At 42.2% G+C, this 26,056-nt stretch overlaps 1 protein-coding gene across 9 annotated transcripts in view; it reads left to right on the top strand.

The window, feature by feature from the left end:
- Positions 1 to 16,488, top strand: part of TRAF3 (TNF receptor associated factor 3) — a 98,133-nt gene extending 81,645 nt beyond the window's left edge. For all 9 annotated transcript variants that reach the window (XM_039536712.1, XM_039536710.1, XM_039536708.1 and 6 more), the window contains 2 exons: positions 7,125 to 7,299; positions 8,719 to 16,488. In XM_039536712.1, coding sequence (XP_039392646.1) covers positions 7,125 to 7,299; positions 8,719 to 9,290 — 747 coding nt within the window. In that variant the 3' untranslated portion in view covers positions 9,291 to 16,488. The remainder of the gene's footprint in view (positions 1 to 7,124; positions 7,300 to 8,718) is intronic.
- The last annotated feature ends 9,568 nt before the right edge of the window (positions 16,489 to 26,056 follow it).

Below are 26,056 nucleotides of genomic sequence, written 5' to 3'. Positions count from 1 at the left end.
CTCTCATAGCCCTCACACCATGGCCCATCTCTGCATCAACCAGGGCACTCCCCATTACACTCTTGTTCCGAGCCTCAATCCTCTTGGTATGGCCGCCCATGGGTACCACCACCCATGCCCTTTCCATCACCCCAAGAATCGATAAGACTGTCTCCTTCAGCTTCTGTATCTAGAGCCCCAGAACCTCAGGAAACTTTTGAGGAGCAAGAGGTCAGACTTAGAGGTGGAAGTTACACCACCAATGAATATCTCCTCCTTCTCCCCGAACGAGGTGGTGATGCCTCCTCCACCATCCATGGTGGATGATTTTAAACTATTTCAGGATCTTACAAAAAGTGTGGCAGACACACTACAGATTCCGCTGGTGGAAGTGAAAGATCTCCACTAACTTGTAGTGGGTATACTGCGCACCTCATTTTCCTCCTCAAGACTCATCCTCCCAGTCAATGAGGCACTTCTAGCTCTTGCAATGGTCATTGGCCAAATGCCAGCCTCTATCGCACCAACATGTAAAAGGGCCAATAAAAAGTGCAGTGTGCCCTCCAAGGATGCAGAATTCCTTTTTTCACACCCTCCACCTAACTCCATCGTTGTGGATATTGTGAATTCCCATGGCCAACAGCATCATACTAAATCCACGCATTATGACAGAGACTGGAAAAGAGTTGATTTATTTGGTAGGAAGGCATACTCCTCAACAACTTTGCAATTCAGGATTGCAAATTATCAAGCCTTAATGGGGAAGTACGACCACATGAACTATGCTAAACTTAATACATTTATTGACCATTTGCTAGAAGCGCAATGGGAACAGTTTCAAGCAATCATACACGAGGGTCAGTTAGGAAGAACAGCGCACCAGACCACACCAGATGCTGCGGAAACAGCATCCCGCTTGGTATCGACAGTGGCGGTGATGCGATGGGCATTGTGGTTACACTTCTCAGGACTGCCGAAAGAGGTACAAACAACAGTCGATGACCTCCTTTTGTGGGCTCCAAACTTTTTAAAGACAAGACTGATGCCTTGCTCCGTACTCTTAAGGACTCTAGGCCACACTGCACTCACTAGGGATCTACACACCAGGACAGAAATGGAAATTCAGTCCTCCGTCATCCCATAGATCCCAACCACCCCAATACCTGCCACCACAGCGTTATGATGAGCCATAGAAAAAGAAGGCTAGGATTCAAAGGCATAAACCATCGCCACTCAGTCCTTACAATCTCAGCCCTAGACCTCAAAACACCAGTTTGAATGCCTTGGTTGAGGCCCCAAGAGACCATTCCCCACAACATCAGCTGCAACCTACAAACTTTTCACATCTCTTTGGATGTCACCTCGATCTTTTCCTCCAACACTGGGAATACTTAACTTCCAACAGATGGGTCTTGGAGATCATTTCCAACGTTACTCTATCCATGTCACCAGACATGGGGAAGAGGGGAAATAGATCATCTACTATGCTTAGGAGCCATAGAACCCATTCCTGTACACTTCAGAGGCAAAGGATTTTATTTCCAGTATTTCCTGATTCCCAAGAGAAAAGGAGGTTGGAGAGCCATACTAGATCTAAGAACACTAAACTAGTTACCTGAAGGCTCAAAAATTCAAGATGGTCACACTAGCAGCAATTATTCCATCTCTAGAGCAGGGAGATTGGTTCTTGACCTCCAGGGTGCCTACTTCTATATATCGATCCAGCCACCCACAGATGATTCCTCAGGTTTACCCTTGGTCAGGACCATTACCAGTACAGAGTACTTCCCTTCGGCCTCTCATCCACACCCAGAGTATTCTCCAAGGACCTTTCTCTAGTAGCAGCTCATCTATGCACCGTGGGGATCATGATTTACCCTTACTTGGACAACTGTCTCCTCAGAGACTGCTCCTTCAACACCCTATGGGCCACCTATAGGACCATGGATATATTCAGACAATTGAGTTTGCAAATTAATGCCAAAGATTGATCTTGACTTCAGTACAGCGGTTGGCGTTTATAGGGACCAATCTCGATGCAGTACAAGCAAGAGCATTCCTCCCACAACACAGATTTCACACCCTGGCCATTCTCATAGAGACAGTTCAAGCCAGCCCACAAATGCCAGCCAGACATTGCCTCCAGCTTCTCGGGCACATGGTGACATGCACGTTCATATAATCTCACACAAGACTATACGTGAGGTGTCTACAGGCATGGCTGAGGTCTGCCTACACACCAAACAGAGACAGACTAGACCAGGGGTAGGCAACCTATGGCACACGTGCCAAAGGCGGCACATGAGCTGATTTTCAGTGGCACTCACACTGCCCGGGTCCTGGCCACTGATCCGGGGGGCTCTGCATTTTAATTTAATTTTAAATGAAGCTTCTTAAACATTTAAAAAACCTTATTTACTTTACATACAACAATAGTTTAGTTATATATTATAGACTTATCAAAAGAGACCTTCTAAAAACGTTAAAATGTATTACTGACACGCAAAACCTTAAATTACAGTGACTAAATGAAGACTCAGCACACCACTTCTGAAAGGTTGCTGACCCCTGGACTAGACAAACCACTGTCGATGCCCTGCAGGGTCAAATACTCACTGGAATGATGGAAAGACTCAACAAATGTCTTTGCAGGGATCTTATTTGCACAGCCCTCCCCCTCACCCCTACCCCCTCCAAACATTGCTTTTGACAATGGACACATCCCTAATAGATTGGGGAGCCTATTTGAACAACCACAAGGTTCAGGGCAAATGATCCCCTATTGAATTGACTCTCCCTATCAACCTTTTAGAACTAAGAGCAGTCAGAAATGCTTGTGCACACTTTCTTCCCCTAATAAAGGACACTTACATGAAAATCATGACAGACAACATAGTGTGCATGTTTTATATAAATCGACAAGTGGGCACTAGATCATCCTCCCTGTGCACGGAAGCACTAAAGCTATAGAATTGGTGTGTTCATCACAATGTTTTCATATCAGCCACTTCCCTGTCAGAGTACAGACTATAACCGCAGATAGCCTCAGCTGCAAGTTCTCACATGACCACGAGTGGGAAATAAACCCAACAGTACTCCACTGCATATTTTATCACGGGGGAATGCAAACAATAGACTTGATTGCCACTTACCTGAACAGGAAATGCCCACTATATTGCTCCAAGGCCAGTCTTGGAAAACACTCATTAGGGAGACGCTCTTCTTTTCCCATGGGAGAGACCTTCTATACACCTTTCCTCCATTTCCTCTGATGCTGAAAATCTTGTTTAAAAAATGAAGAGAGAAAAAGCAAAAGTTATACACTTCCACCTGGCTGAGACAGACATGGTACCAATACCTGGCACAGCTAACACTGTGTCCACCAATCCCTCTTCAGCCCACTCCTCACCTCCTTTCACAGAACGATGGACAAATCCTCCATCCCAACCTACAGATCCTGTGGCTCAAATCTCAGCTCCTTCATGGTTCTGACACACAGAATTGCTGCTCTGAAAAGGTGAAAGAAGTGTTTACACAGTAGAAAGTCAGCTATCTGCCACACTTACTTACAAAAATGGAAAAAAATTCCAGGTTTGATGTAATTCCAAACAAATCATCCTAGTATCTTCCTCCCTCCCCTTTGTGCTGGACTACATAGCCCCCTCCTCTAGAGGCCTACTGTCTCTAAGCTACCTCAAGGCACATCTGGCAGCCATAACGGCCTGCCACCAACAAATAGATGGATACTTGATTTTTGCCCATCCAGTGACCGATTTCTCAATGGCATAGGAAACCTATTCCCATACACCAGGCACCCCACATGGGACCTAAATCGAATTCTAAAGAGCCTAACTAGACAACCCTTTGAACCTGTGGTCACTTGTTCTCTTATGCATCTATCAGTGAAGACAGCGTTCCTAGTAGCCATCACCTCAGCACAGAGAATAGGGGAAATAGCGGCATTAATGTCACACCACCACTTCACAATTTTCTTTTAAGATAACTAGAGCCCTGGAAGTCTGTGGATATCTGCTTTATATCCACAGATATCTTCATCCGTGGATGAAGGGATGGTTGGATGGGGCAGGGGTCCTGGGGGGGGCCCGTCAGGAATGAGGGGGGGGGTTGGATGGGGTGGTGGGGGACAGTCAGGGGAAGGGGTTCTGGGGGCGGTCAGGGGACAGGGAGCGGGTGTGGGGGTTGATGGGGTAAGGGTCCCAGGGGTCTGTTGGGGAACAGGGTTGGTTGGATGGGGCAAGGGTCCCGGGGGGGCATCAGGGGGCAAGAAGCGGGGGGTTTACATATTGAGGGGATCCCAGGCCATGCTCCCCTCCCCTAACCAGCTCTCCATACAATTTCCGAAACCCGATGCGGCCCTCAGGCCAAAAAGTTTGCCTGCCCCTGGTCTAAGTTCTGAAGGATGCTTAGTTTTAGTAGCCAGGACTGGTCCAGAAATAATGTGTAAGATTTTTATAAATTGATAAAATATCTATAACAAATGAGTATCTACCTACAGAAACTGAAAGATCATCAACTTCAGTATTCAGAAAAGGCATGTATGGCTTAATGCAGGCGTAGAGCTGGGTGTGATGATAATTTGGAGAAGTTAGTGATTGAAATAGAAAGTCATATATAGAAAATTCATATCTGCTTGAAAATTTATGAGTACGATCTGCATGCTGACGAATGACATAATTAGAGAAAATATAATTCTCCACTGCTGCATTAAATTCAGGTTTAGTTTGTCAGTATTCCCAGTGTGAAAATCCTCTGCCTGCCTGCAGGGGAAGAGGAAAAAGATCCTAGAGCCTCCTTTTCAATAGATTACAGACCTATTTCTGTGTATTTGGAATTATCCTGAACAATTTTGAGGGATAAAATATAACCCACTCTGGCAATAAACAAAACTCTCTTTGTAAAACCTAGATGCATTGTGGTCAAGGGTAGTATATTAAATATGGCTCGGTGGAGAAAAAGTAGTTCCTAAAAAAGCAACCGTTCTATCATTTTCTCCCATATTGGCACCATTGTTCCCAGGAAAAACCTTGCCTATACTTTTTCTGCATTTTTCCTATAGTGGCACTTCCTGGTTCACATGAAAATTATTTTTCTTTGTATTGTGTCTGTTGGCGCCAGTCAGAGATCAGGGCCCCTTGTGTGAGGCACTGTACAACATACACCTCAACCCTGATATAACGCGACCCGATATAACACGAATTTGGATATAACGTGGTAAAGCAGTGCTCCGGGGGGGTGGGGCTGCACACTCCGGCGGATCAAAGCAAGTTCAATATAACACGGTTTCACCTATAACGCGGTAAGATTTTTTTGGCTCCCAAGGACAGCGTTATATCGAGGTAGAGGTGTATAACAAAAAGATGGCCGCTGCCCCAGAGAGCTTGCAGTTTCACTCTAGTTCCACGAATACAAGTCAAGAGTCAATTTATGGGTATGTTTTACATTTATGTGTGATTCTGAATCTGTGAACTCCTGTTCTAAGTTTGGTGATATGCTCTTATACAATTGGGTTAGGTCATCTCATGGTGTGCTCCCTTTTACATATACGGCTCAAGGCTGTTCTCTGTTTTATTCCCCTCTGTGGTCTTTTGTGGTGAAATAACGTTTTTTGTCTTCGTAGTTTGTGATTAGCTTCACTACGCACAGTGACATTAATCTATTCGATGGGAGCACAAATCCACACATTTGATTTAGTATAGAGCTTTGCTTCACATAGTCATCATTTCAAGATTCATACATACATATTTTGAAGCATCAATGTAAAAAAAAAGAAAAAAAAAGTAATGGTTATTCTTGAAACGTACCACATAACTTAGTATTTCTTAGATATAGCAAGATAAAACACACCTCTAGAATATAATAATTCTACCAGCGGCTTGTCAAATTTTAAGCCTTCATTTAATTATTATTTCCAGTATGTACTGAAACCAGGTGGTTAAAATAGACATCCAAAAGGGGAAGTGAATGAAGTGTGGGACTCAGGGTTATCCCCACAAAGAACATTGAATGCTTGATTATCTGCCCAGAAGGCAGACGCAAAATAAACTGAACTTGTCTTTTGTATTAAAATGCAAAAAAAAAAAAATGTAGAAGTGAAACATTTTTAAATTTGCTGGAGCTGTTTAATAAACTCTGATAGATTATATGAAACCATCAAGTCAGATCTGGAATTTAACTGTAGCTGGTAGCCAAAGCAGTTTCTTGTTTCAAATACTTTCATTATCATTTGAACTCTATAATTGAATACATGGTTCTGGCTAAAATTCCTGCTGTTCTAAATTAGCTGTGACAGTATAAAGCGTTCCATATTTTTTGTATTAGATTTGAAGCAATCTGGTGGGTGTGCTCTTCCTTCCTTGCTTAATTTTTTTATTAAAATAGAGTAGTGAGAAATGAAATGAGTGTGCCTGCTTCAGAGATGAGAAGATTTTCTGCACTTCTCTTGAACAAAGACCTCATGGCTTTTTAAAAATATGAATAACTGTAAACGTAAAGCTGACCCAGGGAGCACCTTCAGGATGCATGGCCTGTTTAAATTTAGGAGCAAAGGGTGCTTGAGTGGCCAGAAACATGAGTTCTACTGACTTCTGTCTCTTAAATCACTTAGATGCTTTTGAAAAATCCCATCCAAATTAAACTCAACAATGAGTAAAACCTTTATTATAGGACCTTATATTGAAACAAGCTTCTGTAATCAAAGGCCAAAATATTAATTTTCTAACTTGTTCTTAAATCTTATTTTTACTGGAGATCCTGACAGTACTCTAATAATAGCAGCACATACAGACGACTTTCGTATTTCAAAGTGCTGTTCAGACGTTCATTGTCACAACACCCTTATGAAGTAGTTATCTCTGTTTCACACTTCGTGGAAACTGAGAAGTTAAGTGTCATAACCAAAGCCACCCAGGAGATCAGTGGGGCAGAACCAGTAGTAAAACTGTTCCTGTTTTAGTCCCTCCTTATTCCTTTAGATTATGCTACCACTAAGGTTCATTTAAGAGATGTGAGTTTATTTTAAATGGTTTTTCTCACAGACACAATCCTTGTATAACCTTCATTATTTCCAGCTTTTCCTGGTGGTTTTCTTTTCTTTTCTTTTAACTAAATTTTACTGTTTCATAAAGCGAGTGATAGACAATCAAGCAGAGAAATTGAAAGAACTGGACAAAGAGATCCGCCCATTCCGACAGAATTGGGAGGAGGCAGACATCATGAAGAGCAGTGTGGAGTCCCTCCAGAATAGAGTGAGTGAGCTGGAAAGCGTTGATAAAACTGCAGGACAAGGAGCTCGAAATACAGGTGAGTGTAAACACAATGGAGTAAAGTACCACCCAGCAGCTACTGTAAAAAAGACAAATGAGCCATTTTGAATGTAACTCCCATTGTGATTTTCCTTTGAAAACATCAGTAACACTGATCATTCAGTTTCTTGAAAAGGAAATTAGGTGTGTAATCTTTTTGTTAAAGGCATGACATTCCCCTTCCCGGTTGTACCTTAGACTTCATTCCTATCTTACTTTGTTCTCTTGAACATAGTGTTGATTACACTGAAAGTTAATTGCAAATATTTTCTCAGCTGGTCTTAGAAAGCTAATAGATTCCAGTAGCTTCTTTATAAAATATTTTCAGTGTATTGGCAAGTATTTTCGGAGTAATATTGTCCCAGTGAACAGATCAGTTATTTTTATTTTTATTCACTTGAAAATATGCTTCCAGATATCGATTTACGGTCTTTTATGTCTGGTACAGAGGAATGTTTGATGTGAAGAACACAATGAGAGCTATTTGAATAGTAAGGTCATTGCCTCACAGACTGAACAAGGTGATGAAAACCACAAGTTAGCAGTACAGTGTAGACCATTCTTAAGGGTTCAGGCAATATTGTTTGGTTCAAAAACAAATTACTATGTAAAGATAATTTTAGCAAAAAACTGCCTCATGTAAGTACCTCTACTAATCCACACTGCCTATTTTTGTTATTGTTGCCAGACTGTAAAATACAGAGGAATAAAGTGATGACTATTATCTTCCATGAGAGGGGAAGAAAGGACCCATTAAAAATGAACAAACAACAAAACTTGGGGAGATGGGAGTACTTAGTACCATGTAGTGCAGAAAACTGTTTATCCGTAATAGGACATAGCTTGAATTTTCAGCTTTTACTCATAATACATTTGCTGCTGATCCCCAATGAAGGATCAGACAAAGATGAAGATTCTGAAACAACCCACGGTTCTTCTTCATTTAAATGGGATCACATGAGTTCTGTCATCATTTTCAAAGGTTTCCACAATGATAAATCTATAGTTAATATTATTAGACCCTTGGCAAACAGCTGATTAGAGAGAAATGTCAAATTTTGTTCTTTAACTATGACTGTATCGCATGGTGATTTGAACAATATTTATGCTGGATGTTTTGAGTGCTTGACATTTCTACCAAGTGTAGTGCAGTTCCCAACTTCCTGTATAATACAGTAAAATATCAGCTTTATAAAAGAGCCAATTAATATCACTGCTTGCTGGTAGTGGAAATTAATGTATGTGGCTAAATGTGAGTTGGTTCTTAACTTTATACTATTTTACTCTATGCTATTATAGTATTGTGAGATTTATTTATTTTATTTATTTTGTGCTATTGATTATTAATTCTATATATTTTTTTAAAAAGTTAAATTATTCTTTTTTTCTCACAACCCCCCTCTCCATTTTCTACTAGCCGTACTAGAGACACAGCTAAGTAGACACGATCAAATGCTGAGTGTTCATGATATTCGGTTGGCTGACATGGACCTCCGATTCCAGGTGTTAGAAACTGCCAGTTACAATGGAGTATTAATTTGGAAAATTCGAGATTATAAACGTCGGAAACAAGAGGCCGTCATGGGGAAGACTCTGTCCTTGTACAGCCAGCCTTTTTATACTGGATACTTTGGCTATAAGATGTGTGCCAGAGTTTACCTTAATGGAGATGGCATGGGAAAAGGGACGCACTTGTCATTGTTTTTCGTCATAATGCGTGGAGAATATGATGCCTTACTTCCTTGGCCATTTAAACAGAAAGTGACTCTGATGCTAATGGATCAGGGAGCTTCTCGACGTCACTTAGGAGATGCTTTCAAGCCAGACCCAAACAGCAGTAGTTTCAAGAAGCCTACTGGAGAAATGAACATTGCATCTGGCTGCCCAGTCTTTGTGGCTCAAACAGTCCTAGAAAATGGAACGTATATTAAAGATGATACTATTTTTATTAAAGTCATAGTGGATACTTCGGATCTACCAGACCCCTGACATATAAATGGGGAGGCAGTTAAACAGAAGACAACTCCATTTGGGGTTTTCTATCAGTTTGTCTTCAATCAGAGGTCCTAAAGCACAAAGGACCACCTTGTGGAACAGAAGGAAGAGTTTGAAGGCATAACTTCATAGGGTCCAATGGCGAAAGTAGCAACACATTAAGAAATCATACCATGGTATATTTTCTAATAGAACTAGTAACACTTAAACTCTGAAGAATTATTTATCCCTCATGAGGATAATGATTACAGTCAGAGAGGCTTTTTTATTTAACTTATTAATCTAGTCAATTGGAGGTGAAAAGACATGTAAAGTATGTGCTGAATAAATTACCTGACTTTTCTTCATTTAGACTAGAATACAAAAAAGTTCATATGTGGGTTAGCTGGAAACTGTCAGCATGTTAAGTAAAAGAAGAAATGATGAAGTAATGTTGCAACTATGATATAATTATTTTGAAAAACTAAGTGCAATCGTGTCTGAAATACAGTATATTGTCTTTTTAAGGCCTCATCTGGTCTCTGTTTTAATAATTACTTTGTCAGAAGACCTTGAAAAATATCCAGGTCTTCTTGAAAGTATCTAAATCAAAATCATATTTTTATTTAAAGTTCTATTAATAATTGTTACAGAAAACATTTTATTTTAAAGCTGTTGATAGACTGATATTTCTTGGAAGAAAAATAGAAGATATCAAACACTGGTTATCACTTGTGATAAAAAAAGAAATTATTCAACTATTGATGTTATTTCTCTTTAGAAATGTAAACCTACAATATATGTCGTAGTTAATGACACTATTTCAAAATTAAGGAAAAATCACTCATGGATGCTGTGCATCATTATCAGATTTATAATTGTTTTCACCCTAAAATAGGGCATTTGTTGAACTTTGGAGTTCTAAACGGAATCCTGTACGCTTTTAAAGTTCTGCCTCATGCTTTCCAATCAAGCTATATATATTGCTGACAGCATAGATGTGCAACACCTAATATTTTCAGTGTGGGGGAAGAGGATTAGTGCTGAAAAACAGCCAGTCATGATCCTCTAAATTCATTCTATACTAGCGATCATTGCATCTTATTAAGGCTATATGATCAGAAAGCAATGGAAAGATGATGGTGGCTTGCATGCATACATGTGCCTTAAATGTGACGTGCTGCTTATAAACCATAGCTTGGTATTTAGATTAATTATAATACCCAAAATGGTAGTTTTAACTGGACTTCAGGCAAAATGTGTAGCCTTGTCTTCAGAGCCCTTAGATAATTTGCAACATGCAGGATAGAAGCCAAAGTCCAGGTTTGGCTGTGAGAGCATCTGTGGAATCCATCATGTTCAGGTGCCAAATTTGTATGCACACTGCTCCTATGGAGCTTGGACTTTGACAGTGCCCCTAGGCTAACATGAAGGAAGATGTCATGCTTCCTCCCAATCCGGTGTATGGAAGGTGGCAGCACTTTAAATTGACTAATCTGAGAATTTTGAGTGGATATTAATGTATACGCTCATTGGTGTCTGTTCATGGCAGACTGACAAGCATCCTAACTGGGAAATGCACGGGTTTTTGTTATAGCTGCCTGAACTTCAGCAGCAAGCATTTCCTAGCCCTGAAACATGCTGATTGCAACCCACTGTGTTTATCTACTTCTGCTTGTTAGTCTGGAAGTAGAAAGTCCAATGGCATAACTTAACTATATACCAGCCATCTGGGTGCTGCTTCAAAATCTGAGTGCTGCTTAGAACTAAAGAGAGAAGCTAATTAGTACACCTTTGTGCACATGAGAGGGAATTGTGCTGGTCGTCTTGACTGTCAGGGTTGTACCCATTCAGTTTTCCACTTTTGGGGGCGTAGCCACAATATTTACCTTGGGCTCAGTTGAATTCATGCCTTTGTAGTTCAGCTTGTCTCTGTTGCCATTGTCTTTTATGGCTGTGCCTTCACAAACTGTGCCTGCAAGAAGTACTTTCCTGTTACAAATATACAGTGCATGCTAAGTGGTCTTCATGGGTTTTCCAGGCACCTGCTAGAATACTGCCTGCTTCTTGGCATCCAAAACATTCCATAGCAATCAGTCTTCCTGTTCTTGCCTTCCACTGTCTAGGTACTATATTCCTTTTATGGTACATAGGTGACAACAGGTGCAAGCTATTGTGCTAATGTTTCACTTCTGGCACAGAAGGAGGACTTCCTGCAAAGGTCTATATGGCACTTGCAGTTTTATGCAGGCAGCCTAAGTAAACCCATCACTTATGCTTTAGAGCAAAGGTTCACTCAACTTGCATACCATTCTAATAGTCATGAATGTAGGCAGCTGAGCTTTTGTGTATGTGCATCACAGAATTTTACTGAAAACAGGATTCCCAAGTGGAAATGTCCAAAGGGCTCTGCTCCCATTGCTAATATATGTATTGTGAAATTTAAATGAAAATGTATGGTCACATAAGAACAGTTTCTATCCTGTTTGAATCTGGGACTGATTTAGGTGAGAGTTGTATAATAATCAATTTAATTGTGTTTTGCAATTTTGTAGATGCAGGCTACAAGTCTTGCAGCAGAATTATGCTCCTGAACTCAAGCTCTTAAATAAAAAATGAAACAGGAACAAGTGTAAATGTATAGTGTAGTCTTCTTGAGTCTGCATACAGCTTAATAATAGTTCTAGGATGTCTGAATCACCAATTCATCTCAGTGTGATGTTAACTCTGAAACCTCTTGATGAAAATTTAAATGTCAACAATAATTGTTTGCTGGTTATTTTACCAGAAACACCAGCTAATATATTTAATCCATAGTTCTCCAAACTTCATTCCATGCTTACTCAGATGCCAGAAGTCCCAGCTGCCAAAACCTCCAGCTTCATTCTAACAGCTTCTGTCATGCAGTAATATATTGCCAATACAAAAATCTTTTGGCATATACATTGATTTTAATATCAAGAGAATCAACATGGAAGCTGTATTTTCATTTTTAAAAATGTGAAGCTGCCACAGAATTTCCAGTTTACTCCCCTTAATTCTGCAGAATCCAACAATCTTATGCAAAATGTAACTATATCCTGCTGTGGAGTACATCAATTATAATATCCCCATATCTGCAGAAATTGCCAGATATCCCTGGACTGTGAGATTTTTGCTGTATATGTAAGTGGATTCCCTCAGCTTCCCAGCAATGAAAGTATGTATCAGAGAAATAAGGTCATGAAATGTCATCCAAATTTAGGGTAAAGATTCCTTGTGCTTTACTGCCTTTTGGGTCCAGTAAGATTATTAAATATTTATTTTCCCCCTGAACATTCAGGTTTTTTTCCTCCACATATTTCAGAAGTTTTCTGGGGACTATCTATAAAAATGACTCACAGGGCTATATTCTGCCCTCAGATTGCACCCTTGAAGCCCCATGAGCCTCAGTAGAGTTGCATGAATGCAATGGAGGGCCCATGGTATTTGAGTTATAGTGCTAATCATGACCATAAACAGAATTTCTTCATAATGGAATCTTGTCATTGCTGTTTAGTATTCATTAGCAGTGCACAGCCTGATGCTTTTGCTGTTTGTTCCACAGTAGTGACCTTCTAACTGTATGTATATGCATCTCCCACTTCCGCTGGAACATCTCGCAAAAAGAATGAAATCTACCAGAAGTTTTGTTTGTATGCTATGCATACAGTATGTATGCATTTGTTATTTACAAAAAAAAAAAGTCTCAAATTCCAAACAGGATGAAACTATTTCAGCGTTTAAAGACCAATCTGTGATCCTTATACATGACCGCGTTTGCATTACTTCTCTGTTGATCTTAAAGGGATCTTGTTTAGCTATTGTCTACATGTACGCCTTCACAACTTAAGTCAACTGCTGACTTTTTATATGCAATGTTGATTTCAGCCTTTTACTGTAAATTTGTTCTTCTCAAAGAGAATGTGCAATAGGAAAACAGAAAAGGGTAGCTCAACTTCAGTGATAATGAAATGTAATGGGTAACATGCTAGTTATCTTAAAAAAATAAAGATAAAATGCAGTTTAATTCCTCTTCCAAATTGGTTTTCCTATTTGGAAAAGGAAAGTTGAAGATATGAAATGTGCCTGATGAATCTCTCAAATGCAAGGTAATGGAGAACTGTGTTAGTTGTAGTTTTAAAGTACTGAACCCATGAATGTTAGGGTACGATTGTACTGCTCAAGTTGCTACCAACTTGCCCTGATTATGGCATGTTGCGACTGAGTTTAAAACCCACCTATTTGTTAACTGTAGTCCATCATGCTGAACAGGCATTTCACCAACAATGCAGTTTCTAATAACATTGGTGCTCTGTGGTGCAAGACAGAAAAGCCTGTAGGCAATGGTAGAGAAGTATTCTGCACCTCCTGACTATATCAAATGTTACTGCAGTCTTGATGCCTTGATGTTTAACTATGCAAATATATTAATAGGTGGAGGGAGAAAAATAATCTTAGCGAATGAATTTTAGTTACAAACCTAGTACCTTAGTTTTCACTGTTACAATGTTATATATATATTCCGGGTTTGTCATCAGGCAAAGAATTGTTTGACCATATAGAAGTTGTCAAAATAACCCCAGCCCCCAAATCAGTCTTCGTTGACTGATGGAAATATTTTTTGCTGCTGTTAAGGGAGACTCATGGGTAGCAGCAAGCCCTGGATTCCCACATTCCAGGTATGAAGACTCAGCACACTGCACACAAAATCTGCTTTGTCTCGTGGGAAGTGGGTAGCTTGCTGGATCCTTCTGAAAACTTTATATGGATGCTCCATGGAGTGGTGTCTAGTTCACACATCCTTCCTTTCACTCAGCTAATCAGGAGATTCAGGGTTTAAAAAAAAAAAGTTGGTGCTGGGCAGCTCAGAATGAAGAGGTGGGGCGAAAGATTATTGGGTTTTTTTTATTCGGAAAGGTAAGAAAATGGAAAAACAGCTAGTCCTCTGCCCACCTCTTCCTGGGATTCCTGTTGTTTACTTCAATCAATACCTCTCAACTTCTGTTGACCTAGAAATCACGGTAGCTTCAAAAAAAAAAAAGTCTACCCTGGACTTTGGTCTGATTGTTAGTGCTTACTGTATAATACATAGTGCTTTTCATTTACAAAGCATTTTACAAACAAGAACTAATCCTCACAAGAAGCATTCACAATTTATAGACAGGAAAACTGAGGTAGAGAGGTTAAATGACTTAGCCCAGAGCCACAAAAGGAGCCTGTGTTGGAGCCAAGGTTAGATTAGAGGTTCCTGTCTCCTAGTACTATGTTCAGACCAGTGGACCTCACCTTTTCATGTGCTTATCCCTTAAAGGAACTGAAACAAATGAAGTGACATATTTTAAAGACCCACAGTCAAGACTGTAAGGGCTAGAATTAAACAGCCGAGCTGTCATGATTTGGGGGCATGCATGTGACAGCCCACATGTCACCAACACAGTCCTTTTCAGTTGTTCTTTTTATGGTGCCCTCATTTTGGGGGGATAGATTTTAAGGGCTCAAGTAGGCAGGGAGACTAAAAACAGTTTGAGGATTTATTTTGGGTTCTGTCAACCTTTACTGTGACCCTTTCTTAATCAGTTTAGCTGAGCAACAACATTGAGGGTTTAACTGTACTTCCTGCCTTTTAATCTGAGTCTTCAAGACAGTGCCAAATGGGGGAAGGTCAAGAAGAAATTTTAGGTGCAAATTCAGAGGCATCCCTTAAATTCTGGAAGAGTTGAGAGAGACAGCACACAAGGGATCTGTTTAATCCTATTTCTCTTCTAATTTATTGGCAAGACTGTAGCTTTTGTCTTCCATTTCATGATCTTAGTGTCTATATTAGGCCACATTTTTCTCCAAGTTAGGATTAGTTCCTTAGGGTTTAAATAACATCTAAATGTCACAGAGATACGCCTGATCCAGTATCCCAGGATTTATGTAAATTCAGATCTGGATCCCAACTCTGTGGTTTTGGTTCATCAACCCACTTAAGCAAGGGTTTGTTGTTCGTGGTGTTTTTTTTACCTTTTGGTCCTTTGGAACTAAACTGTTAATTTGGTTGCCAGTTCCACCAGGACTTTTTAACTTCTTAGCAATGCCAGTGTCCACTCGCACCATTGCTAGCAGTGGGATGCGTAGTGAGAGAATTTGACTCTGTCTAAGGGTTACTGAGATAAACCAGCATTGCCATACGTAAAGGTCATTCTCCTGCATAGAGTGTTCTGAGCTTTAAATTCGGTTGTAGCTCTTTTTTGAAAGGACACATTTTCCAACTATGACCTGTCTCACTGGCAGTGAGTTGTATAATCTGCACTTGTGGAATGGAAAAGTTCAGGCTTCCATCATTGCTGATGCACCATACGATCCACACATTTATTTTCCTTGTAGCTGTTGTGTTAGGGGTTATATAACTTTTCAGTTTTATAGGGGAATAAAGTGGGAAAATTCAGGATTTCTTATGAGATATAAAACTCCAATAATTTAGTGGTGACTAGGGGATGTTAATATCCCATTCAGAAACAATGGGCTGTAAGTAGGTCCATTCTTCTCAGACAAGTAGGATAACCTTTAAAACACATGAAACAACATACACATTGGAAAAGCTAAAAGCTGACATTTCCAAGAAATTCTCTTAAGAAATATCTGTGGAAAATACGTGCATAATCAAGAATAGTGTACAAATTAATGTTTATACAACTTGTGTAACTTACATTTTATCTCATACTCTTCAGTGAATGGTACACCTGTTATGTTCAGTTTTACGATCCAAAAACAAAGACCAAAGAAGGCCAACCTCATTTGATTGTGTATATTCTGCCTGTCTTAATTATCAATAGCTGTAAGGATACAGTGCAAGTGATCTGGTAACCAGTGGTATTCGTCCTTTTTATTTTTTAGGGGGGGGGGGCGGGGACAGACTTTAAAAATGTATAATTTATTGCTCAGCAATAACCATGTTGTTAATAATAATAATAATGAAGCAACATGTCTTAATTTTCCAATAGCATTATTATATGTTGTACTTCAGTTTGTTGTATACTGTGTTTTTTGGTATTTATTTGTGTTTGGAGGTCTTGCTATGTCTTTTGTGTTTTAATGCTAATACAAGGACAGTGTGTATAAGAGTGTAGAATGCAAAATATGAGATGCTAAACTGTCTGTTATTAAAGGAAAAATAAATCTAAGTAGGAAATCATATTTTTAAAAACAAGATGGTGTATTGGAATTTGAATGGCTGGAGCTTGCTTACAGAGTAAAAATGTAACCTTTCACCTCCTTTGTATTCATTTATATGATGACTAGTTAAGGCTCCATGCATTCATGTAGCTGTTAGACCTGTATCACATTATTGTTACAACATTTACCACCTTCTCCCACAAGATTCTTTGCTTTGGATTTTTATAAAATCTCAACTTCTACCTGATGAGTCACACAAGTAAAATAAAGTAGGAGATTAGTGTTCAGTCTGACATCAAAACAAGAGCATAGTCACCAAGCTGATAGAGTAGAATCAATTAAGATGGGTTTTCATGCATTCATATGAAACTGCATCCCCAGGAGGATACTGAAGGGAGACAGTGTGGCTTGAATTTCCAAAAAATGTAAATTATTTTTTCCTCCAACAAAGTTACTGCATTTTTTAATTCTAAAGTTGAAACCAAAAGAAAAGCAGAGAGATACCCTACAGGCATGTTGGAAATATTGTAACAAATTTAGATAGTCCACACAAAGTTACATGCTCTCTCAAAATCAAGTAAATTATGTTGTTGCTCATTCACATTTGAGTTTCAATTGAATGATAATGGGAATTATTGTGATTACCAACAGTGAGGGGATGTCCTTTTTGTCAACCATGCAAACTTCTCAAACTGCGATTAGCTCTATCTCCTGACCTCCAGTTTTCTCCATTCCCCTCGTTCTCTGTCTTCCTTGTTTCCTTTTCACTTTCTTCGGCCTATTGTATAGTCCCCACCTTGCCTCTGCTTGTAGAGATATGGGTAGAACCGTACCCTACATCGGTGGTTTTCAAACTCTGGGTTGTGACCCATTACTAAGTTGTGGAATGTAAGGCACTGGGTCACAGTGGCTGACCGGGCCGTTAAAAGTCCCGTCAGCTGTGCTACCCGGCTAAGGCAGACTAGTCCCTACCTGTTCTGACACCGTACTGGGCCCTGGAAGCAGCCAGCAGCAAGTCCGGCTCCTAGGTGGAGGGACCAGGGGGCTCCATGCGCTGCCCCCACCCCGAGTACCAGCTCCAAACTCCCATTGGCTGGGGTATAGCACTGTCTGCAGTGCCAGGACAGGAAGCCTGCCTCAGCACACTTGCTGCACCACTGACCGGGAGCCACCTGAGGTAAGCCTGTGCCCCAATCCCCTGCACCAGCCTGGAGCCCCCCCCCCCCCGACCCAGAGCCCCTTCCTGCACCTCAAACCTCTCATCCTCTGCCTCACCCTAGAGCCTGCAACCCCAGCCCTGACCCCCCTCCCACACCCCAACCTCCTGCCCTAGCCCAGAGCCCCCTCCCACACCCTGAACCCCTCATCCCCAGCTCCATTGTCAACAATTTTCTTCAAATGGGTCGCCAGAAAAAAAGTTTGAAAACCACTGCCCTACATCAAGCTGTCCAGTGTCTCTCTAATTAGCTCCGGTGGCAAGGCTATGCTCTTGGCAGCATCTCTCTCTCTGCTTAGTCCTCCCGTCCTATGAGGTGACTAGAGGTGCAGCCTGGAGAGCTTCCCCCATGACTCTAGCTCAGGGGTTCTCAAAGTGGGGGTTGGGACCCCTCAGGGGGTTGCGAGGTCATTACACCGGGGGTTGCAAGCTGTCAACCTCCACCCCAAATCCTACTTGCCTCCAGCATTTATAATGGTGTTAAATATATTAAACAGTGTGTTTAATTTATTGGGGGGGGGGTTGCACATGGAGGCTTGCGATCAGGGGCGGCTCTAGGCACCAGCAAAGCAAGCACGTGCTTGGGGCAGCCCATTTGCAGGGGCGGCAGAGATCCAGCATGGGAGCTGAGAACCCACAGGGGGCCCCGGGAGCTGTAGTTCCTTGGTTAGCTCCCTGCCTATAGCGCCAGCCCTGGATCAGGGAAAGAACTACATTTCCCAGCATTCCCTTGGCCACTGCCAACAGGAAGGGAAGTGGGAGGAAGTGAGGTAGCTGAGACCTCATGCTGCAGCCTGCTGTGAGTGGAGACCTGCACTGTGTAGGGTAGGGATACCATATTTTAACATTCAAAAAATAGGACACGCCACGGGGAGGGAGGGTAGCCCCACCCTGTCACCATCCACTCCCTCTGACTGCCCCCCACAGAAACTCCAACCCCTCCTGCTCCCTGATCACCCCTTTCTGTGACCCCTGCCCCTAACTGCCCCCCAGGACCCCACCCCCTATCTAAGCCTCCCTTCTCCTTGTCCCCGACTGCCCCCTCCTGAGACTTCCCCCCTAGGACCTCACCCCCTACCTGTCCCCTGACAAACCCCTGGGACTCCCATGCCTATCCAACCGCTGCCTGTCCCCTGACTGCCCCCCTGAACCTCCACCCCATCCAACCTCCCTGTCCCTTGACTGCCCCCCCGAACTCTCTACCCCGTCTCCAACCCCCCAGCCCCCTTACTGTGCCACTCAGACCAGCGTGTCTACCACCGTGCAGCGCCAGACACGCTGCTGCATACAAGCTGCCACGCTCCCCCCCAGAGCCACAGTGCCCCCCCACCCAGCACCTGCCTTCCAGATTTGAACACCTCAAAATTCAGGAGTGCTCAAGCTCAGTTTGGGCAGCTGGTACTTCATTTCTCCCAAATCAAATATACTGATCCACTGTAACTTGCTGTAGAAAAAGTAGGATAAAATTGAGCAAGAAATGCTTCCCAGTGGTTATTGGGACTGGAATTGCTATTTTCAACAGCCATTGCCTTGTTTGTTTGTTTGTTTAAAAGGAAGACTGTGATATTGCATTGGCAAATTCCCCATAGAAAGAAAGAGTGGAACAAAAGAATAATAAAGGCACCTCAACTTTTCCTTATAATATGCATCCAGATATCCTCCAATCACACAAGCTGAAAATTGTTCCACTTTACTATGTTCTGTGCACATCCAAAATTTCTGCTGAATGACCCGCCCTGGGAGCAAGTTACCAGTGACCCTGGGCTGCGGCGGATGGAGGGTGCAGGTGGTGGGAGGGAGAGCCCAGGGCTGGGGCGGCAGGAGGTGTGGGGGGGGGCAATGGTGGGGAGGAAGGGGGAAGCCCAGAGCTGGGGCATCAGGGGGTGTAGGGGGGAGGAGAGCCCAGGCTGGGGCAGCAGGGGGGCGTAGGGGGGAGCCCAGGCCTGGGGTAGGGGGCAGCCAAAAATTTTTTTTGCTTGGGGAGGCAAAAAACCTAGAGCCGGCCCTGCTTGCGAAGTGAAAGAAATCACCAGTAAAAAAGTTTGAGACCCACTACTCTAGCTCCTCCAATCCAGGAGTATGAAGTGGATGCTCAGGATCCAAACAGGTGTCACCTGAAATTGAGAGTGACCCATGCCAATCCAGGAGGCTTAACAGATTAGCATGGTTCACCGCCTGGAATATAAGGGTGGTCAGCTTCATCAGCAGCACGAAGGGTGTGGCTAAGTGCTGGGCGCAGTCCTGTGGACCAAGTGTGGGGAGTCCATTATCAACGTCATCTTAATCAAAACATGGTTAAAGGAAAAAGACCCACTGTTTGGGTGGATGGATGTCTGAGGATGGGGGTGAAAAGGTTGAACCTTTCTGCACACTCACAATGTGCTTAGCTAGACCTTTCTTCCTTGGCTGTAAGGGCTGCAGCTTTGGCATCCATGGGACAGTGCACTTGATAATGCCTCTTCGGGTACTCTTGACATACCCTGTCCTGCACATCACATTTTCCCCTTGTACGTATACCCCCAGCACTCTGTGCATGTGCTGCACAGGTTCAAGCCCTTGGTGTGTTATCTTCTAACAAGTGTGAAGCAACTAAATGCTTATCTTTTATGTTTCTCGTTCACTGATGGAGCAGATCACTCGGAAGTTGAGTCCTCGTCAACTAAGGGCTGACCTCAAACCTCTGTGCTCTGTCTAGAATGGACCCTTCTGAATGTTTTCTGTTTAGTGCAGCATAGAAGTCACCTTCCAAATATTCTTGGTTTGAGTGGAGAAAGAAAAATTACTTTAACCGTGATCCCTTAACATTACTTTCCCACACACAGACACATACAGTGAATCCCATTGGGAATAATGTATAAAACTCATTCTCTCCTTGAATAGCGTAATGCAAGAAGATACTTTCTGCAAAACAGGTCACAGGAGGTAACTTACATTTATATGTTTCAGAGGGGTAACCATGTTAGTCTGTATCAGCAAAAAGAATGAGGAGTACTTCTGGCACCTTAGAGACTAACAAATGTATTTGGGCGTAAGCTTTCGTGGGCTAAAACCTACTTCATCAGATGCATGCAGTGGAAAATACAGTAGGAAGATTATATATATATATATATATATATATATATACACACACACACACACACACACATGAGAAAATGGGGGTTGCCAAACCAACTCTAACAAGATTAATCAATTAAGGTGGACTATTAATCCTGTTAGAGTTGGTATGGCAACCCCCATTTTTTCATGGTGTGTGTGTATATATATATATATATATATTCCTACTGTATTTTCCACTGCATGCATCTGATGAAGTGGGCTGTAGCCCACAAAAGCTTATGCCCAAATACATTTGTTAGTCTCTAAGGTGCCACAAGTACTCCTTGTTCTTTTTACATGTATATATGGTTTCTTTCCCCAGAAGAGTATAGATTATTTCATCTGATAGAAATACAATCCTCTCTCTCAGAACATAGCAGCTGTTTAACGAACATTAAACACTACAGTTTAGGACAGGAAATGAAGAGTTCATTCTCCATTTGCATCCGACGAAGTGGGTATTCACCCACGAAAGCTCATGCTGCAAAACGTCTGTTAGTCTATAAGGTGCCACAGGCTTCTTTGCTGCTTTTACAGATCCAGACTAACACAGCTACCCCTCTGATACTATTCTCCATTTTTACGCACAGGGTGCACATTGTAGTTACGTCACTTGGAATTGGGCCAGGATACCATGCCCTTCTCTTGCAAGACTTGCAGGGGAATTGTTAATAACCTAGTCAGTGGTCTTGTCCAAAAGATCTTAGACAACATTTTCAAAAGCATTTAAATCCCTAAGTCTCATGGACTTTTAGTGGGACTTGGGGCTTGACTATGTGGCATTTTAAGCCCGATCAAATCACGTTAATCCAGTTTGAAAACAGGTACACATGGCAAAAATTCATTACTGTGCATTAAGTCCACATTTATCACTAACTTTGGTGACCTCTTACAAAGTGGACTAGGCTTGCTTCGAATTGAATGAGACTGGTCTAGTAGTGTGGACACAATTGCTGACTAAGTTATTAACAATTCCCCTACAACTCTTGCAAGAGAAGGGCACGGTACCCTGGCCCAATTCCAAGTGGAGTAACTACAATGTGCACCCTGTGCATAAAAATGGAGAAAGTATCTTCATTTCCTATTCTGAACTGTAGTGTTCAATGTTTGCTAAACAGCTGCTACGTTCTCTGAACGAGAGGACTGTATTTCTGCCAGATGAAAGGACCTATACTCTTCTGGGGAAAGAAACCATATATAAATGTAAATTACCTCCTGTGACCTGGTTTGCAGAAAGTATCTTCTTGTATAAAACTCATTCTCACTTGCTTGCATGTTTCCCGTGGCTATCCCACAGCACTTTGCATGTTTCCAGTGGCTATCCCACAGCACTTTGCATGTTTCCAGTGGCTATCCCACAGCACTTTGCATGTTTCCAGTGGCTATCCCACAGCACTTTGCATGTTTCCAGTGACTATCCCACAGCACTTTGCATGTTTCCAGTGGCTATCCCACAGCACTTTGCAGTTGGACCATTATTGACCTGTCCATTTACAGGTGTGCCCTCCAATGCTTTAGTGTCAAGTTCCCAAGATGACCCCCCTCCACCTATAAAATCTGGCTGGGGGCCAGATTTTGCCCATTTGCTCATGGATCACTGTGCATTATTTTTGTAATACAACCACAGTAGTACTCTAGAAGCCAGGCAACATACCTTGCACAGCCACTTGGCGCTGTGCTGAGACTGGATCTCGTCACTATCTGGGGAGAAGTGTCGGTGCAAGAAGCTCTTGTGGCCAGCCTCTGGAATAAAGTGCTTCTTGTGGATATTACAAAGCAAATGTTTGTGAGGAACACAGAGCAGTGCCAGATAAAGAGCAAGGAGGTCAGGAAAAAGTACATTGAAATGAGGGACAAAAGGAGACAATCTGGCAGGGGACATGTGACATGCCCATTGTTTGATGAACCAGATGGGATTCTACACAATTATAGTACTACCTGTCCCAGACACTGTTTGGATCCTGCTGCCCACACTTCTCCCACTACCCCACTGAGGATGATCTGTTGGAAGATGAGCAGGAGGCTGCCTCAGAGGAGCTGTTCCCTGAGAGACAGGATCTTTTGGGGACACAGGATCCTGACGCTGAACAGCTGGAAAGCTAGCTGCCATCCTGCTCTCCTTCAGCTTGATCCTGAGTCCTGGCCTGATAAAGACTGATAAAGCAGATTCCTGGAGGCGTTGGTATGTATGTACCTAGACTTACCATTTATTTTGATGATTACTGTACAATACTGTGGCCCTAGCTTCAGGAGGGTTCGTAGCTCACATCCACCTGCGATGGCTGAGGCCAGGTGCACTATGGTCTCAGCCGTGGTAGGTGGATGCGAGCTACGAGTCCTCCTGAGTTTCCAGCCCCTACCTCAGCCAACATTGTCCATTCAGTCCTCCCAATCCTGTTTCCAAAACAGCAGTGACTCTGCCCAGGCAAGCGGCCTCTGTGATGTGCTAAACCCACAACACTCACCTGCTTTCAGGACCACCACATAGAGGGCCCTTGCCTATCTGCTTGTTTTCCTTTCCCCTTCTCTGGAACAAGTTGTACAGTGAGGCTTCTGAGAGCCAGTGAGCCAAACTGTAAACCCTGCACATAATGGAAACTACTTCAACCCAGGGGGTACAGCATTCTCTCATCTCCCCTAACTGGCAAACCCACCCATCCCTTTTTTTGCTGTCTCCAAATGGCAACCAGCAGCAAGGCACAGCTGCAATCTCTACGCTGCCCAACCTGCTCCCCCGCCCAGCAGATCTGAAAAATGAAAGCATTCCCTTGTGCAAAATTCAACAGTGTATTGCACCGGGGATACAGGAAAAGAAGTGTGGTTAGTGTTCATAGTTTAAGTGTGGTATAAATTAGGGCTGTCAATTAAACGCAGTTAACTCACACGATTAACTCAAAAAAATTAATTGTGATCAATCGCAGTTTTAATCTCGCTGTTAAACAATAGAATACCAACTGAAATGTATTAAATATTTTTGAATGTTTTGCTACATTTTCAAATATTCCAGAGGACATGATTCCTGGCGATGACACTTGTTAAAAGAAATAATGCGTTAGTTAAATTTGTGACTGAACTCCTCGGAGAATTGTATGTCTCCTGCTCTGTTTTACCCGCATTCTGCCATATATTTCACATTTTAGCAGTCTCAGAGGTTGACTCAGCACATGTTCATTTTAAGAACATTTTCACTGCAGATTTGACAAAACACAAAGAAGGTACCAATGTGAGATTTTAAAGCTAGCTACAGCACTTGACCCAAGGTTTAAGAATCTAAAGTGCCTTCCAAAATCAGAGGGACGAGGTGTGGAGCATGTTTTCAGAAGTCTTAAAAGAGCAACACTCTGATGCGGAAACTGCAGAACCCAAACCACCAAAAAAGAAAATCAACCTTCTGCTGGTGGCATCTGACTCAGATGATGAAAATGAACATGCGTTGGTTTGCACTGCTTTGGATTGTTATTGAGCAGAACCTGTCATCACCATGGATGTGTGTCTCTGGAATGGTGGTTGAAACATGAAGGGACATATGAATTTTAAGTGCATCTGGCACATAAAGTGCATCTGGCACTACAATAGTGCCATGCGATCATCTGTTCTCACTTTCAGGTGATGTAAACAAGAAGCAGGCAGCATTATCTCCTGCAAATGTAAACAAACTTGTTTGTCTTAGCTATTGGTTGAACAAGAAAGTAGGACTGATTGGCCTCGTAAACTCTAAAGTTTTACATTGTTTTATTTTGAGTGCAGTTATTTTTATTAACATAATTCTACATTTGTAAGTTCAACTTTCATGATACAAGTACTGTAGTGCAATCTCTTTATTAGGTGAATTGAAAAATACGAATTCTTTTTTACAGTGCAAATATTTGTTATAAAAAATAAAGTGAGCATTGTACACTTCATATTCTGTGTTGTAATTGAAATCAATATGTTTGAAAATGTAGAAAACATCCAAAAATATTTAAATAAATGCTATTCTATTATTGTTTAACAGTGTGATTAATCACGATTAATTTTTTTAATCGCTTGACAGGCCTAGTATAAATGTACACCGCATCTCCCATTGAGGAACAGACAGTACTGCTCTCTGCTGAGGTACAAATACCCTGTAACACACGTCGTAGGTCACAATCACTACAAGACCCTATATATTTGTCTGTGCATGTCTGCAGGGGGGATACAGTAGAAGTTAAGACTGAGAAATCACTTGATTTTGTTGGACATTACAGAGAATAGCAACATGCCTCTTTACCTCCTTGCTATAGCTTGCAAGCCCCTTCCATTCCTGCTGCATTTCTGGGGGACCATCCTCATGAATAACTTATCTCACTGGGCTACTCTTCACCTTTATCAATAAGACCATTCTCTGGCCTCCTAGTCACCTGCCTCACCATAGTGTCATCCAGAGTCAGGAGAGCCTAAAGGGGATTATTCATAGAATCATTGAATATCAGGGTTGGAAGGGACCTCAGGAGGTCATTAGTCCAACCCCCTGCTCAAAGCAGGACCAATTCCCAACTAAATCATCCCAGCCAGGGCTTTGTCCAGCCTGACCTTAAAAACCTCTAAGGAAGGAGATTCCACCACCTCCCTAGGTAACCCATTCCAGTGCTTCACCACCCTCCTAGTGAAAAAGATTTCCCTAATATCCAACCTAACCCTCCACCACTGCAACTTGAGACCATTACTCCTTGCAGCTCTACCGCCGCTGCTTCAGTCTTCGGCGGCAATTCAGTGGCTGGTCCTTCGCTCCAAGAGGGAGTGAAGGACCCGTCGCCAAAGACCCGGACATGCCGCCCCTTCCCATTGGCCGCCCCAAGTAGCTCCTTGCTGAGCTGGTGCCTGGAGCCGGCCCCGTCCCGTTGAGGCCTAATCAGCGTGGAGTACAGCTAAAGAATTACTTCTCATGTCTTGTTTATAACACTCCTGCTAATACATCCCAAAATGATGTTTGCTTTTTTTGCAATGGTGTTACACTGTTGCCTCATATTTAGTTTGTGCTCCACTATAATCCCCCAGATCATACAGACCAAGCAGCATGGGTGTATTCGTGCATGTCACAACAGCAGCGCAGAGCAATGTTGGGTCCATGCTGGCTGACAGCAATATGAAAATAGCATAAGCCCACTCAGAAAGAATTACGGTGTTGAGACAGTGGAAGCATAGGATTTAAAAAAAAAATTGAATCAACATGGCTTCTCACTATCACTGTGAAAATATTTGCAGGATGCAGCTGCTCAGCAGCAAAGCAGAAGACCATGGAGTACCCCCAAGAATGCTTCTCCATCAG

The sequence above is a fragment of the Mauremys reevesii genome, linkage group 4, assembly GCF_016161935.1.
Source record: "Mauremys reevesii isolate NIE-2019 linkage group 4, ASM1616193v1, whole genome shotgun sequence".
Classification (NCBI taxonomy): domain Eukaryota; kingdom Metazoa; phylum Chordata; order Testudines; family Geoemydidae; genus Mauremys; species Mauremys reevesii.
Note: the sequence above shows the minus strand (reverse complement) of the source record. Positions and strands in the feature narration are given on the sequence as shown.